The following is a 15,669-nucleotide window of genomic DNA, read 5'->3' as shown; positions in this document are numbered from 1 at the left end:
CACTGCTCCAGGGGCACTAGAGAACTCCAGCCAACGTCCTACTGAAATTTATTACCACTGCACAGGAAGAAAAATCCCAAGTTCTAAAAGATTTCCATGCCCCGTGCTTCCCAGTGGTATTCCTGGTTTTTTTCTTCATCCTATACCAGTTCAAAGCCTTGTGACTAGATTCCCTTCTGTTCTCTTTAACTACCAATTAATTTCTTTGTTTCTAATCCCTTCCTCTAAAGCCCAAAATTTTAACTTAGAATTTCTCTGTCCTTTCTTACTGAAATCATTCCTGTTTCTGTGTAAAGGCAGTGAAAACTGGAACAGTCAATTCCCCACACTGACATTTTTCCTATTTTCTAAAGAACAACTGGTCAAAAGTATCTTCTTGTCTTAGTTCTGCCTTAGCCCAATCTTTTTGCAACACCAAGTAACATAAGCCTCCAAGGAGTGCCCATAGCCAGTTTGAAGAATGTGCTCACTACTTCAGTAAAAAATATTAAAAAGTAATACTAATAAAATCACATTTCACAGAATCCCAGAGTAACAGAATAGTTAGGGTTGGAAGGGACCTCTGGAGATCATGGAGTCCAACCCCCCTGCCAAGGCAGGAAGGAGAAATATTATTTCTAATACTTCACTCTGTCACGTAAGTCTAAAAACTTCTAAACTAAGTATGAACTGCTATGTTTGGAACCCAACAAAAGACAATTATTAGTGTAAACTTCTAATAGGCCACATCCAAATTAATTCAGGACAGTATGAAGAATAAGGAATCTGATTTCAAAACAAGTGTGAAATTAGAAGCAATCCAAATTTTTAAAAGCCTCAAGTTCTAAGTATTTTAATGTGATTTTGACATTATAATATGAAAGCTTAAACTTATAAACTTTTAAAGCCGTGGGTTTTACATTATTAAACTGAAGTTTACACTAAGCATTTAGGAAGAATTTACTATTTTACCCTCTATTCAAAACAGATCTTGAAAATTTACCTGTGCTCTTCATGCTAATGAAAATGTCTCTTTTTCCTTAGCAGTTTCTGCTTTTTCCAACAGCCATTATTAATTGGCTCCAGAGTCATTATTGCAGTCCATGAATTATAACCCGAATAGTAGCAATTAACTTACCCTTAAAGACTCCTGGAATGAGGAGGCCTGGTACTGTGCATATTTAGCAATTGTTGTATGAGATCTACTGCTTTCACAACGCCAGATTTTCTTTGTTCCAGTGGGGTCCCAGTTTTCATCTGCTGGCTGCAGTAGTTGTGTCCTTACTTCTACTATGTGTTCATTATTCGCTTCTACCAATGTCTTAGTAGAGAAGAGTCCTAGATCTAATCAATAGCAATAAAATTAATAAATGAAGGTTACAATAGAATAAAAAGAATTCAGGAAAATGCCTGAATGGTATCGAAAGGTTTACTCTAAAATCATTTTTACCTGTTAGTCTTCACAACACTGCCCACCTGAATGTTAATTATTGACACCCAAAAAACTTTTCTCCATACATCCAGTAGAAAATTAGAAAAAACTTGGCAGCTATGGACTATATTACAAGAAACATTTTGCATGTCTTAGTTAAACAGATCTGCAAACATTGTTCAAATCTATTACCAAGAAAGCATTTTTCAGAGCTGAGTTTTAAGAATGTACTTCCATCACATAACATGTCTCCTACCAGTAGTGATAGCTTATCTGTCTACAGACTTGAAAAAGTTGCACTGTCAAATTACAGATCATTAGATCTAAACACAAAGACATGCATCCAGTTTTTATAGGAAAATATCTAGCTGTAAACTTCCATATCCACAGCTCAGCTTCTCTCTGTGCTCAACAAAATCTGCTGTATTTGTGGTGGGGTTTTTTTTTGGCATGACCAAGATTAGAAACAACAGCAAACTGAGAAATGACAAATTACCCTAATGACTTGGAATATACAGGTAATACAGTATTACAGAAATAAAATATCCACTTGTCAGAACTGAGAGATGTCTCTTTAAAAAACATACATTTCTCTCCAAAAGAAAAAAAAAAAAAAAAGGGTAAATTTACCTAATTTAAGCGCTCCAGCAAGGCCACGTATTACAGTAACGGGGTTGTTTGGATTTGTACAAAATTGATGTAAAGGTGGAAAGAAAGCATCTCGTTTATTTTCCAACTGCAAAATTATAACGGAATATTAGATGTCAGATCAATCTAGATTCCTTATTTGTAAAATAAGAAAGAATAGTAAAACAAAAGAGAAATAGCAGATAGAAACCAGGATTTTTTTCCATTTCCCTGCACAGTGGGGAATGAACAGCTACACCATACAATTCTTTCTATGGTAAATGCTGGGCTCACTCCTGAAATTATTTTGTTACTGTAATTTGTTTCTTGGCATGAATTATTCCCAGGTTGCTTCAGCTTTGCAACTCAGATTTCCTGTACTTAATTTCTTTATCTGACAGTAGCCTTGTACATTGCCTAAATCTACAGAATTCTCTGAAGAGCAGTACAGTTTCTTTTCAGAAGTAAAAAAGCGCTAATTTTACAGATAATGTATACAAGAAACAGTATAATTAAAAGACTACTCTCATGATATATCTCATGTTAACCAGAAAGGTTGATTTGATTTTCTTATGCTTCTCTACACCTATAACCTCAATTTTATGCTATAGTCTCCCTTCTGATTTTTTTTTTTTAATTGCTATGAGTCCTTTGGAGTGCCGAAGGCATTTCCAGCAATAAACAAAACACAGCACAGAGTCCCCAACAGTGGCACATCTGCACAGTCTGGGGCAGTGTGGTGACTTTCCAGCTTTGCAAGGACTCATCAAAGCTGGGATGGACTTTTATTAAGGCATATGAGTTCAGGTGCAAGGCCTGGAAAACAGCTGGAAGCACTATTGCATCCAACCTAACCCAGCTCTCAGGCAGCCTCTTGGGCACCATCAGACCCAAGTGCCAGCCTCTTCTGGTCCCTGAACTGAGGTGACCAAAGCCAACTCGAGCTTTTCACACTGCCTGTATGAACATACTGTAATTTATTCTTCTGCTATTAAGGAAGTGGATATCCTGTAATTTATTCTTTTATTACTAAGGAAGTTAACTCAATAAAGCTATTATGAAACTTTATTTTCAGAACAGAAGTTTCAATGCTTGCATGAGAAAATAGTACTCAACTAAACCCTGGCTTTTCCTGGTGACATTTTGTTCTTAACATCACCTCAGCTTCTGTTCATTTATCTTCACTATGTTTTGAAGCAGACTGTTGTGAGAGTTTAATTACTTGCTCATTTATACATAAGCCGCCACTTGCAAAAATTGTACGTGCATTTTTGAAATATTGTGCATTGTATCTAATGAACTGTTTTGCCTATTCTGCCAACATTTTGAGCATTAAAAAAAAATCTAAAGTATTTTTCCTTCTGTTTACTGACATCCTTAATTTACAAGTACCTTCAAAGGCAAACTATGTCACAAAATTATCTTTAAGGTTAGCATTTCTCCTGCTTATATACCAATTTGGAGAGCACCGTAATTAGAACTCAGCGGTGAACAGTGCATCTTTAAAATAATTACATTATGTAACTCAGATATCCAAACAATTACAAAAGACAGGCAGCAATGCACTTCTGCCACTAGATTTACTTACATAAATACTAGGTGTAGGTGGATTCAGCTTGTCCTTTGGCAAGGGAGGGTATGGTGGAGGCGGTGGTCGTGGAGGTGGGCATTTATCCAATAGAATACTACTGTTAGATAAGCCATTTTTACCCAGATTCCTAAAAGGAAACAAGAGCTGTCTCTGTCAATACTTGACAAATAAAATAAATGCATATCAGTGTAATCTCTTATGCAAAATAACGTTGTATAAGGAAAAACCATAATTTAAGATGCAAATAAAGCTTGTGTGTTTTAATCAAGAATTTTCCATGTATAATTTGATATTATTCAAACTTATTCCCACTTTGCCTGCTGAATCTGCAACATCACCACAGTCATTTTAAATAAAAGCAACATGACACATTTGACAAAATTTAACAGGAAAAGAATGTTTCAACTGGAAATGGAGAAGAACCTTAGCAGGTGGATGATCATTCCACAGGAGCTGAGGTAGCAAAGCAGAAGTCAGAAAACGCCAATGTCTCAGCCAAAAACCTGCTGAGTCACGAAAACCAACTACAGCTACACTACAGACACTGAACTGGACCACACCTACCCCTCCCTGCCTTACACATTTTGAAGCAGAAGGAGCCACTGCCACATAATCCATTTTTTGGAGCAATAAAGGGAGAGGCCCTACCCCCAGTGAGTAGCAGTGTCAATACCCCTGTGTGTGACTCCAGGGAGAGCCTCTCTGCCTGTATTTGCAGCCTCTCCCTGGAGATTTCCAGGTGTGCAGGACCCCATATGTGTAGTTTCTCCTATGATGGATGACCTGAAAAGCTTAGCCTGCAGTCAATACCCAGTCACCATCACTGGGAAAGTACTGACAAAACCATCCTTTACAGTCTTGTTAAAAATGACTCAACTTCTTCAAAATTCTTCCAACTAAACACTATTTAAATCCTTCTCCCAAACTCACTTGATTCACTGTTGTTACATCCCACAAAACAGGATGTTTCTAATGTACAATTTAGTCATATATCTTTACAAAATTCACTGGTTCCTAAAAGGTTTTTTTGATAATAACAGTCTTCAGCAGAAAACACAGCTGACTTAACATTAGATGAAACTCCCAGCAACAGAGACTGTTTCTATAACTGAGAAACATGGTACAGTCAGGTACTGGGTCATGAGATCACAGCTTCAAATCAAGCTACCACAACCCCTAAGATGGACTTGGGGCTTGAGATCAGATCAGACTGACATGACAAACACTTCAAAAAAAACAAGCAAACAGCTCACACCCCCAAAAGCACACCTGTCAAAGTATCAAATAACTTATTCCTTGTGCTAGGTGAGTCCAATGCCACAATTTCACTTCCAAGAAAGTGAAAGAGTGATGCAGAAGCTTTGATTACTCATCATCCAACTTGGCAAAAAAATCACTGGCCAGTGCTTAATGTCTGATGTAGTTACTGCAAAGGCTTCATTGTCCCCACATACACAAAAAAAATGCCAACAAAGCAAACAAAAAAAGAACCCAAAAATAATATGGCAATATAAAATCATCGCCACACAGAAATTTATTGACCACAGCTGAATGAACCTGAGATTCAGATCATTTATGCCAAGTGAAACTAGACTCTAAACAGAAGTACCAGATGTTACTATAACCTCTGCATTACCAAACTGAGAAATAAAACAAACACGGAAGTGCAGTATTAAAAATAAGAGAGAATTTTGACAAAATTCAGTTTGCATTGATAAACAGTTCTCAGGAAATTTTTAAGTCAAGGAAAATGAGAGAAAGTGAACTTGAAGAAAAAGGGACATTGCTCAGAACTAGCATGACTTGAGCTGCTGCAGTCACAGCAAGGTAATTACAGTGAAAGCTCAGTAAAGCCAAAGCACATGGGAATTTCAGGGAAGGGTGACAATGGAGGGAGGAGAAACTTCTGTACACTTAAGAGTAGAGGTCTGTACACTTAAACTACAGGTCTGAAAAGGGAGATGAGAAAGGGAAAGAAACAGACAGTACAAGGGAAAAAATCAGATGAACAGAGAGATCTCATAAACCCAGCACTTGAAGCTATTACCAGTTGCATGCTATAATTTCCTATTAAGCGACCAAAACCCTGTGTGGAAATTTAAGAGAGGAAAATGGACAAAGAAAAGCAAAGCTGAGATAGCAAAACATTCATAATTTAAGTGGCACAGGAAACAGATGGGCAGAATATTTAAAGTTGTATTTAACAGACCAGCTTCACTCTATCATAATTTTTTTTCCTATCATCTTTTTTTTTTAACTATGAATCAGAATATCTTACTATTAATAACAAGGCAAGAGAGCTATTAAAGAATAATTCTGTAATTGTTAGTGTGCCAAACAGAGCAATAGAAATTATAAAAAACACTACAGAAGTACTAAAAATATTTGCTACCACAGTGTGAGTATCCACTGCCAGCCTCTCCACTTCTGGAAATAAAGAACTACAGGAAGTGCAAGGAAAGTGAAAGACCCTTCCTGACCACAGCAACTGTGCTGAAAATCCCACAGATCTCAGTTTCAAGAATGCAGTTTTTCTGAGAGGATTTCATAGTGGCTGAATGGGGCAACAAATGCTCTGCTCAAGACAAAACAAGCCTGACTTACACCCCCAAAAGAAACTGGATAACCAATCACCTACAACACTGGGATGAAGGAATGAAGAGAAGGACAAGCTTCATTCCCTTAAATTGACTTCCACAGCAAACTGGCTTGTTGTGGACTGTGCAAGGACAACACCCTTCATTCCCACAGAGTGGGAAGAGAAGGCAGGAGCAGCTGTCAGGCTCAGAGGGGCAAGGACAGGGGTGCACCGTGACATGCAGCCTGTCCTGAGCCACAGCTGCAGCACTCAGTCCACGGCAAACTCCTCTGGGGGTGAAAACAGCAATAACTCATTGAAGTGCTTCACCCTGAGGACCAAACTTGAACTGCCGTGCTTAGGAGAACATCAACCATTATGGATGAAACTGGTGCCTCAGTGTCACAAAATCACGGAATCAATTAAGTTGGAAAAGACCTCTGGGATCATCAAGTCCAACCTATGACCAATAACCACCTTGTCAACCAGAAAACTGACACTGAGTGCCATGCCCAGTCTATCCTTAAACACCTCCAAGGATGGGGACTCCACCACCTCTCAGGACAGCCCCTTCCAATGTCTTATCAGACTTTCTGTGAAGAAATTCCTCCTAATTTCCAACCTAAACCTCCCCTGGTGCATTTTAAGACTATGTCCTCTTGTCCTGTGTGCTTGGGATTATTTCATGTAGTCATAGGATCTCTTGAATAAGAATACATCACATTCATTAAAACACCCCTTTTAATTCTATTTTACTGCTTTCTAGGATACATTCCCACAGCTTCTAAAAGACAGTTTACAGCCCTCAGTCTCAGATAAGGACTTCCTCTCTGGCTGTGCCTAAACACCAGAAGCCCAGGTGTGACACAGTTTCAACAGTCACCCACAGAAAACTTATCAGGCAGTTACCAGACACTTTTTAGGTACTGGATTGACTCTGCATCATCCCACCTGACAAAAAGAAAACGTATCAGGAAGGTTTAAAGCTGCCTGTGTTACACAGCTATACCAATTTTAACTCTGTTTTATAATAAAAACTCTACCTCAAAAAATATTAAAGTTAATAGGATAAACTTTATTTTCTAAGAACCAAGAATAATTACAATTAATTATCATTCTTTACATTTATTTATCACCTCAATATTTTTATTATTTCACTCAAGCCTTATGTCAGACTGAGAGAATTATTTCTCTCTATTTCTTAGGAAGCGTGCTCCTCAAGTCCTCTGGAACTTTTCCTGTTTTCCAAGAACTATTAAAAAAAAAGTCTGTATGAATTATAAACAGTTCTCTGGCTCGCTCTTTCCGAGTTCATGGATGTATGTTATCTGGGCCTCTGACTTAAAAATGCCAAATTTAAGTATAACTGCTGTTTAACCTTCTCCTTGAAAAGAGAGTACAACCCATGATGTGAACATTTTAGCTTTTTCCCAAGCACAGAACAAAAATATTTACTGAACACTGTTGCTTCTATTGAGCCTGTTAATACTTCTGTGCAAGCATTATTTTTTTGATTCTTCTTTTTTGTTTTTTCTACAGGTTTTCTTGTTCCAAACACAATTTCTGTGTTTTCTAGAACTCTTAGCTTCAATAGTTTTAAAAATACTTGCCCTTTTTGTTTCTACTTGGGAGATTATGACTTTTTGATGATAATGAGAAGTTCCTAAACAACTTCCAGTTATCTATACATTTGTATTTTAGGTACAATTTACAGGTCGGAACAGCGTAAATTACAAGCATTTGTGCTTAAGCAGTTATTTTTGTTGTGAAGTCAGTCTAAGTGAATTATTATTTGAGGATTAGCCGTATAAGAATTAACAAGGTTTTACTGCTCAAGAGATTATAGTTATTCTGAGGAACAAAATTAATACCCTCTCTTCCCCCAATAAAAATCACATTTAAAACGAATACAAGGAATAGTGCATTTATTTGATACTGTATCTCAATTCTATCAGAATTAATTAATCTACAAAGAGGAAGGAACAAGACTTTTCAAAACGTGCCTGCAGGAGGGATCAGCTGAAGCACTGGGTTGCACAGCACTTACTTGATGCAGCCCTGGTTCAACCCAGAAATACCCACCCTTCTCAATTAACAGATACAATCGTTACTGTGAGTTATTACAAAACCACAGAAAAACGCCTGTCAATCCCCAGCACCCTGGGAAGGAGGTGGTTACACACAACACCCCGAGGTTCACCTCCCCAAGCTCCTTCTGTAGCCAGGGAATGACGAGAGGAGCTCTCAAAGGGAATAGAAAGAAGTCAAGTCAAGCTTACATTATGCTTAAATGCAAGCAATGCCAGATAATTACACAACCTGTTTATCATGCAATTCTCTACCCCAGCCTTTCACAACCAGGTACTAGCTGGCAATACTCCCAGAGATCTTTCATGAAACCTACAGAAAATCCTACAATAGAACTGTGGATTTTCTCATTATGTAAATGTATTTCTAATTATTTTTAAATTCTCTTCTGGTTTTGACCTCAATAGTACAGGTTGGCAGTGAATTTCATAGGTTAATTACATGTTATGTAAGAAGTAATGTTCGTTTTTTTTCCTTTTCTTAATGACTTTTACATCTTTCCTCTCTATTTCATTTGCTAATCACCTTGCTCTTAGGCTGTAAGACAAACAGAATCACATAAATGACTTATAAGAAAAGCATTTCAACAAGTGGCACCAGACTTTTTCATACACTTGCCTTGCCCTCTGAACTGTATATTTTCCTATGCTTTTTTTTTTTACTCCCAGATAATTCTGCTTCCCATCTGCAGATTTCTGTATTTGCCTTTTGAACAAAAAAAAAAAAATCTCTTACTCCAAGCAGTGTTTAGCTTGTGAAATCACAGTATTTCACATTTTATGCTTAAAACTTTTGCTGTGGTGAAGTTCACTTGCTGGATATAATGTGCCTTTAGAGCAACTGAGCAATTCTGTCTTGAAGCCAAAAAAATCCTTTCTTTGTAGATAAAATTCCCAATAAAACAAGAATTGCTTTCATTGTTTTCAAGAAGAAAACATAAATTTAATCCAGGTTCTTCCTTCACAAAGCACTTCCCCTCAAATAGATTTACGTTCTTTTCCTGTGGACCATGAAGTTCTCAAACTAGGGATTCACTGACTTCCCAGAGCAGGCTCAAGGAGCAGCACCTTCAGTAAGGACAGACCAAATTTCTCCTGCTCCAAATTCCAAGAGAGCCCTCAGAGCAAGGAGAAGTCTGCCCACTTCAGCCTCTGCACTGCCCTTCCCACTCCTCCTCAGGACATGGATTTACTGCACTTGTGCAAATGCTGGCCATTTATCAGACCCTTTTCCAGACTGTTTAGCCCAGACCACTTTCACAGAACCAACAAATCATTAAGGCTGGAAAAGACCTCTGGGACTGTGGGAACCCAGAATGCAGAGAATATTTCTCTGCCTGTTTTGAAGGGTTCTAACCCCCTGAACAGTACTGTTTTTGGCCTTTGTCCATGGGAAAATGTGCCTAGCCTCTGGGAGGAATTTGAATCTACAATGGTGTGAATTAGGTGATAGAATACTATGTGAGATTATCACAGGGTGAAAAATTTAGAGTTCTTAGGTCTATTTGCATAGTTAATAGAGAAAAAGCAAAAAACATCAAAATGGAGGATTGTTGTTCTCCAAACCTTCTTCTTCTTCTTCTTCTTCTTCTTCTTCTACTACTCCATATTCTGCAGTAGAAGTAGTTTGGGATGCTTGGATACAGAATTCGGCAGTTCCTGTCTACGTGATTTAGGAACTTGTTGGACATTGGTAAAAAAGTGAAAAGATCTTTCGTTTTAAGTTTTCATTGGGTAATTTACCTTTAAAAAGGCTGTGAAATCTTGATAAATTGTCCTCTTGCTGCATTCTCTGCTCTGTGCTATGTCTAGGCCATGCCAGCGGCTTGTACTCCTTAGGTAAGAATTAATAAACCCCTATCTGGAGCCTGAGAAGCATGAAGTCCCACTTGCCTTCTTTTTTCTACTGGCAAAACTCTGAACATCTCCCCCATCAGGGAAGACAACAAATAATAATGTGGACAGCGTTAGGGATCATCGAGTCCAATCTGGGACCAACCACCACCTTGTCGACTTGACCATGGCACCACATGCCACCTCCAGTTGTTCCTTGAACATCTCCAGGAACAGTGATCCCACCACCTCCCTGGGCAGCCCATTCCATGCCTTATCACCCTTTCCATGAAATAATTTCTCTGTTTGCTGTCCTGTATTTTTATCATTTTACCCAGCCCCTTGAGAGGCAGCTCATGTCTCCTGGTCTCCTGTCACTTTCTTTTCTCAATGGATTGCTCTACACTTTCCCTCTTTGAACACCAAGCAAAAGAAATATAAAAAGGCCTTATTGGCCCCTTGTAATACACGTTACAGTCAAACCTATGCCTCTCATTTGCCTTCCCCAGTTATGGCAAATTGGTAAAGCTTTCAAGTTCAGAAATGCTTTTGGAGTTTTCAAATGAGTCTTTCCATGTATCACCATAAAAATGACAACTCCCAGCTGACATGGAAGTTGCCCAGTTACCCAGTTGGGCTCTTCAGAACTGTCTGAGGACCCCTTACTCTAAGTTTTGTTTGGACCTTTGCCTGTTCTTTCAAGACTGTGAACAAACTTTAATATATAATGAGGAAAAAAAATAAGAACCAAGATATTTCTTACTTCTCTTATGATAAACGAAATAAATCAACTCAGGAACTTCTCTACACTGCTTAAAGCAATGACCTGACCACAGAGCAGTTTTAGAAAGGACAACTGGTAGACTCTCTTAACTGAGCTGGATACCGGATTTTTATCCCTACTCAGGGATGTTAATTAGATGCACCAGTTGAAACACTGAGTGCGAAATCAGCTGGTTTCACTTCAGTAGAAATAAACAGCTCGAGTGTTAAATCTCAAGTCTTGTGATAATGTTTCATTAATTCTCCTTTCAGAAAGATTGCTCACAGGGAAAAGATACTTACATTTCTAAGAGCACAGAAAAGAGCTTTTGATAACAGTCTCTTTAAGGAAACCTGATACACAACCAGACCAAGCACTCTTCTTTTTTCCCCCATGTATTAACAATTGGCTTTTCCAGTAACAAACCTAGAGCAGTTATTCTTAGCATATTTTCTTCTTTTAATTACATGGTTTCCACTTATGCTCAAAAATTATTTGGGGTTGCGTTGGTTATTTGTTGTTTCGTTTTTGTTGGTCTTTTTTTCAAAATGACCTTAACAGGAGATTTTCTCTGGGAATCTCAGGAAAAAGAATTAATTTAATAGTGCACTCTTTTATCTGTTAATTTGCTCAGAGACTTAAAGAAATTTACTTTACTATGTAAACAGTTTACCAAACATAGTTTAGTTGGTTTACAACCACCTTAAAATTTACTGTTGCAACCAGTTTTATTGGTAGGGAAGATAACCAAATGAAACTTACCTTTCCCAAAATCACCACCTCAATTCCCTTTTATCCTTATACTCCAACAGCAGTTTAACAAGATGAGCACATTTGCCACCCTACTGTTCTCCAGAACAGCATCTTAATGAGATTTGCATCTCTGAGTCAATAGCTCAGCCCCTGCATTTCTCAATTCCTTGTGGCTTTTCAGTGACATTGTCTGGCCCTTCAAGGGAAGTTCCTTGTACAAGTATCAGTTGCTGTGCCAGCACACTATGTCTGACCCCTTCTCAGCCTCCTCAACAACCTCATTTCACCCCATGAACAGAATGGGGCTCTGTTAAATATTTTCTCAACATTCGCACCAAGGAAGATGGATATAAAGAAACTTTTCAGCCTCCGCAATTATCTTGCCCTACTTAAGTGCTCACTTTAGTCTTTGGCAAAACAAAGCATTTACCAAGTCTGTTTCTACAGAGCAGACAACCTATTCACACGTAATAAAAGAAGAATCAAACTGAGCTTTCTCTTTGGCATGTGTTTTGCATTTTATGACACAAAGCATCTCCTTTCACCTAATGGCTTCACTTGAGCAGCTTTTATTAAGACAACATTTGTTTACATAAAGCAAAATGACAGTCTCCCAGCATTTATTTTTGTCTAACTAATTCTAATTTTATTTTATTGTAACTCAAGCCTTCTGAATGCCTGTTCTAATAAATTGCTTTCACTTTAAAACCCACCAAATTTCCATATTACTGATGCTCCTTTGTTCTTAAGCAAAGGCACAAAACCCTTGGAACATTAACAGGCCACTTTTTGGTCGAGCATTACCACGTTCCTTCCTGATAAAATCCCTCCTGTGAAATGAGGAACTTCATTATCTTGCAGTTCACTCTCCTGCAGTAAGTCAATTGTAGTTACCTCGTGAATCAACTCTTGTGCATTACTTAATCCCAAACTGCTACTAATTCCAGGTCTTTTGTGCTCTAAGCACAAATAAACCTGTAGGGTCTGAAACATGCAAAAAATGGCTCCTCTTACACAAGACTTTTTTTAAACTTGCATCTGAATAAAACAAAATTATTTAACAAAAAGACATCTGAGGACTTCAATGCGACTTACGAAGAATATAAACACCCTGGTTTTGATGTAAGCATATAGTAAGCAGAGCCAAATGCAGAATAATGAGGAAGAAAATAAAAATGATTAATCTAGTGCTCCAGCTATAAAAAAATCCAAGTTATAGCCACCTGTTCCTACCTGCCAAAATGTCTATTTTCGCCTAGAGAATACCACCAAGGCAACAGGGCAACAGATTGTATCAAGTGACTATTGTCAGATAGCAAGAAGAATATGCCAGAAGATAACAGAATATAATTATCCACACAGGAGATGAAGCCAGAACGTCTTTCTGAACAAATAAAATAAAATAAGGGTATGTATGTAACAACTGACACACATGAATACATTTAAGGCCCAACAGAGTGTAGCTCCAATATATAAAAACTAGTTCTACAGGACAACTCCCCTCTCCCCATGCATTAAGCTTATTCTAGCACAGGCGCTGGGGTCTTGTCTGGTCTTTTTTTCTGTTGTGTTTTAGAGTCTCTTTGTTGTTGCTTGGTTATTTATTTTTTTTTAAAAGAAAAAAACCCAATTATTTTAATATTTTCTACTGTGAGTAGCTTTTCTGCAATTTTTACAGTAACTCTAAAAATCAACACTTTTGGTCACAAATTCATATTTGAACCACAAGATACCACTTACAGGGACTGCACACCCAAATATAATCAGTACTACGGGAAGTACTTCCAATTCTTTGTTTTTGCAATACCTTACATTGTGTTAAATAAAGGTCAACATACAGTATTGAAGTTCACAGTATCTGATATACTAGCATACAAATATCTTCCATTTTACTATGTATAAATGGGGATTTTTAGCCAATTAGCAAGTCTTTCAGCAGATTATCTTCTAAAATTCTCCTTCCCAGACATGTTGCTCTATGTCAGTCATGCACATAACACCCCTGACAAGGATGTTCTGCCCAAAATTCTGCTCCAGAGCTGTCATGTGTATGCCTGCACATCTTAAAACAAAGCAAGGGCTAATCAGCTACTCAGTAAAAGGCTGGGAAATCCCTGTATTCAACTTTATGAATATAAACTGTCAGACATATTAGAATAGTGGGGAAAAAAGCCCCACTATTAATATATTATATAGTGTTTATATAGAGAGTTACAATTTTTATTAGTAGGAAATAACAGGTAACCATCTCTAGCGCAGGTGAGTTACTGTATTTCTCAGAATCTCTTATTATTAGCAGACATATGCAGTTTCCAGAAAGCACTGTTTGCCTAGAAGAAATCCTGTCTCTAAACCCGTAAAAGTAGTCCAGACTGATGCATTTCTTGACCGCAGAGTTGCTAAAAAAACCAAGTCTCTCCTCCACTTTTCCCACTGCCCACCTTTCCTTATTATCCAGCTTCTAAGTCCTCAGTCTTGCTGAATGAAGGTGCAGACAGGCTGAAGAGGGAGCTCTCAATCTCTACTCAGTATGAAAGAAAGAAAAAAAAGCACATCTAACACCTTTTGAGCTGTCTGCAAACTACACGGGACAAAGTATTAGCTTACCTCCCTTGAAAAATTATGATTATGTGAGCCTGGGAAAAAATACGAACTGTAAGAAGCCAAGTGAAACACCTTTTTGAGCCTCCCTTTATCTTGGAAATTAAGTATCACTAGGAATACTACACCTCCATCAAAGAGCACAACCGCAAGGATTTGCTGGCTTAGACTTCTGTAGCTAAAATGATAAATGTTTTGCTACCAAACACAAACTGCAGATCTCTGCTACCACAGCACACTAAACATATCAAAATGCAACATTTCACTGGAGTGAAGCACTTCCCATTACTCTCTCAAGAAAGCTACATGCCAATCTCGGAGACAGATCAGTTAAACTTCTACAAAAAACTTACCACTTTCTAAGAGTTTATATTATGCCTATCTGCAATGCACTCATCCTAACACCTCACACTGAAGCTATTTTCATACTTTTACTAGAAAGAACACATACATGGTTGCAATTAAAAAAAGAAAGCTGTTAAGCTGTTAATTTTTATGAATGTAATATGTGTAGAAATGTCACTTTGAAATGAACATTACAATAAGACTTAATACTTGAAAGATGACAAAATAAGCTCCCTAAAGGTTTTTTTTTCTCTCTTCTACAAAATTTATCTTGGTAACAGAGAGTGACAGACTGCTATATCATGGATCAGTATTAGTCATCAAATCCCACAACATTAGGAACCACGAGCTCTCCATCACAGTAACAAGTGCAGGTTTTTTTGTAGAATAATATAAACATGCTTTTATACTATTTTTTTAATATCAAAAAGAGTAATGCTCAAAACCACCACATTTGCTATATAAAACACAGCAAATACATATCCTAAATAAAATGTTTTGGAGTATATTGAGGTGATAAAAATTCCAACAAGAATTAGAACAGAGAAAAAAACAGGTAACATTTCAACTAAAAGAACTGCAAACACAGTTCAGTATGGAAAACAGCAGAGAATAACCCAAAACATTCAATAACCATATGCTTATGATTAAAGAGACTTCTGTGAACTTTAAAGGCATCTTAGGTAACATCTTCACACACAGTGACAACTGTAAAGCATGCCTACAGAAATTATAGTGCTCTAAATGGTCATTTCAATTTCCAGACTGCCTAGAATTGGAAAAAAATTTAAGAAAGCAGTGAAATCTCTCCAAAGACTACCAAGAAAATCTGAGGACTTTTGAGATATTTTACATCGAGAAGGCTGTGAGCAGCAAGCACTAAATGTGAATTTGCAAAGCTAATGACTACCTTTGAATTTGCAAAGCCTAATGACAGGCTCCCTGCTAGCATGTGCACCAGAGATGAACACTGACAGATTTAGCTGCAGCAGTTTAAGTTATTAGTGCTCTGGGTTCAACCACCCTCCTCTGCCACAGGCCACTGACTACTGCAGAGGGGGCTGAATCTGCTGCATTTCT

The 15,669-nt window shown here is 37.7% G+C and overlaps 1 protein-coding gene across 9 annotated transcripts in view; it reads right to left on the bottom strand.

The window, feature by feature from the left end:
• KDM6A (lysine demethylase 6A) overlaps positions 1–15,669 on the bottom strand; it is a 151,722-nt gene that overhangs the window by 17,730 nt on the left and 118,323 nt on the right. For all 9 annotated transcript variants that reach the window (XM_082278261.1, XM_082278262.1, XM_082278264.1 and 6 more), the window contains 3 exons: positions 3,627–3,756; positions 2,042–2,147; positions 1,118–1,323 (listed from right to left, as the gene is read on the bottom strand). In XM_082278261.1, coding sequence (XP_082134387.1) covers positions 1,118–1,323; positions 2,042–2,147; positions 3,627–3,756 — 442 coding nt within the window. The remainder of the gene's footprint in view (positions 1–1,117; positions 1,324–2,041; positions 2,148–3,626; positions 3,757–15,669) is intronic.

The sequence above is a fragment of the Coloeus monedula genome (genome assembly GCF_965178545.1).
Source record: "Coloeus monedula genome assembly, chromosome: 3".
Classification (NCBI taxonomy): domain Eukaryota; kingdom Metazoa; phylum Chordata; class Aves; order Passeriformes; family Corvidae; genus Coloeus; species Coloeus monedula.
This window is presented reverse-complemented; position numbering and strand designations above follow the sequence as displayed.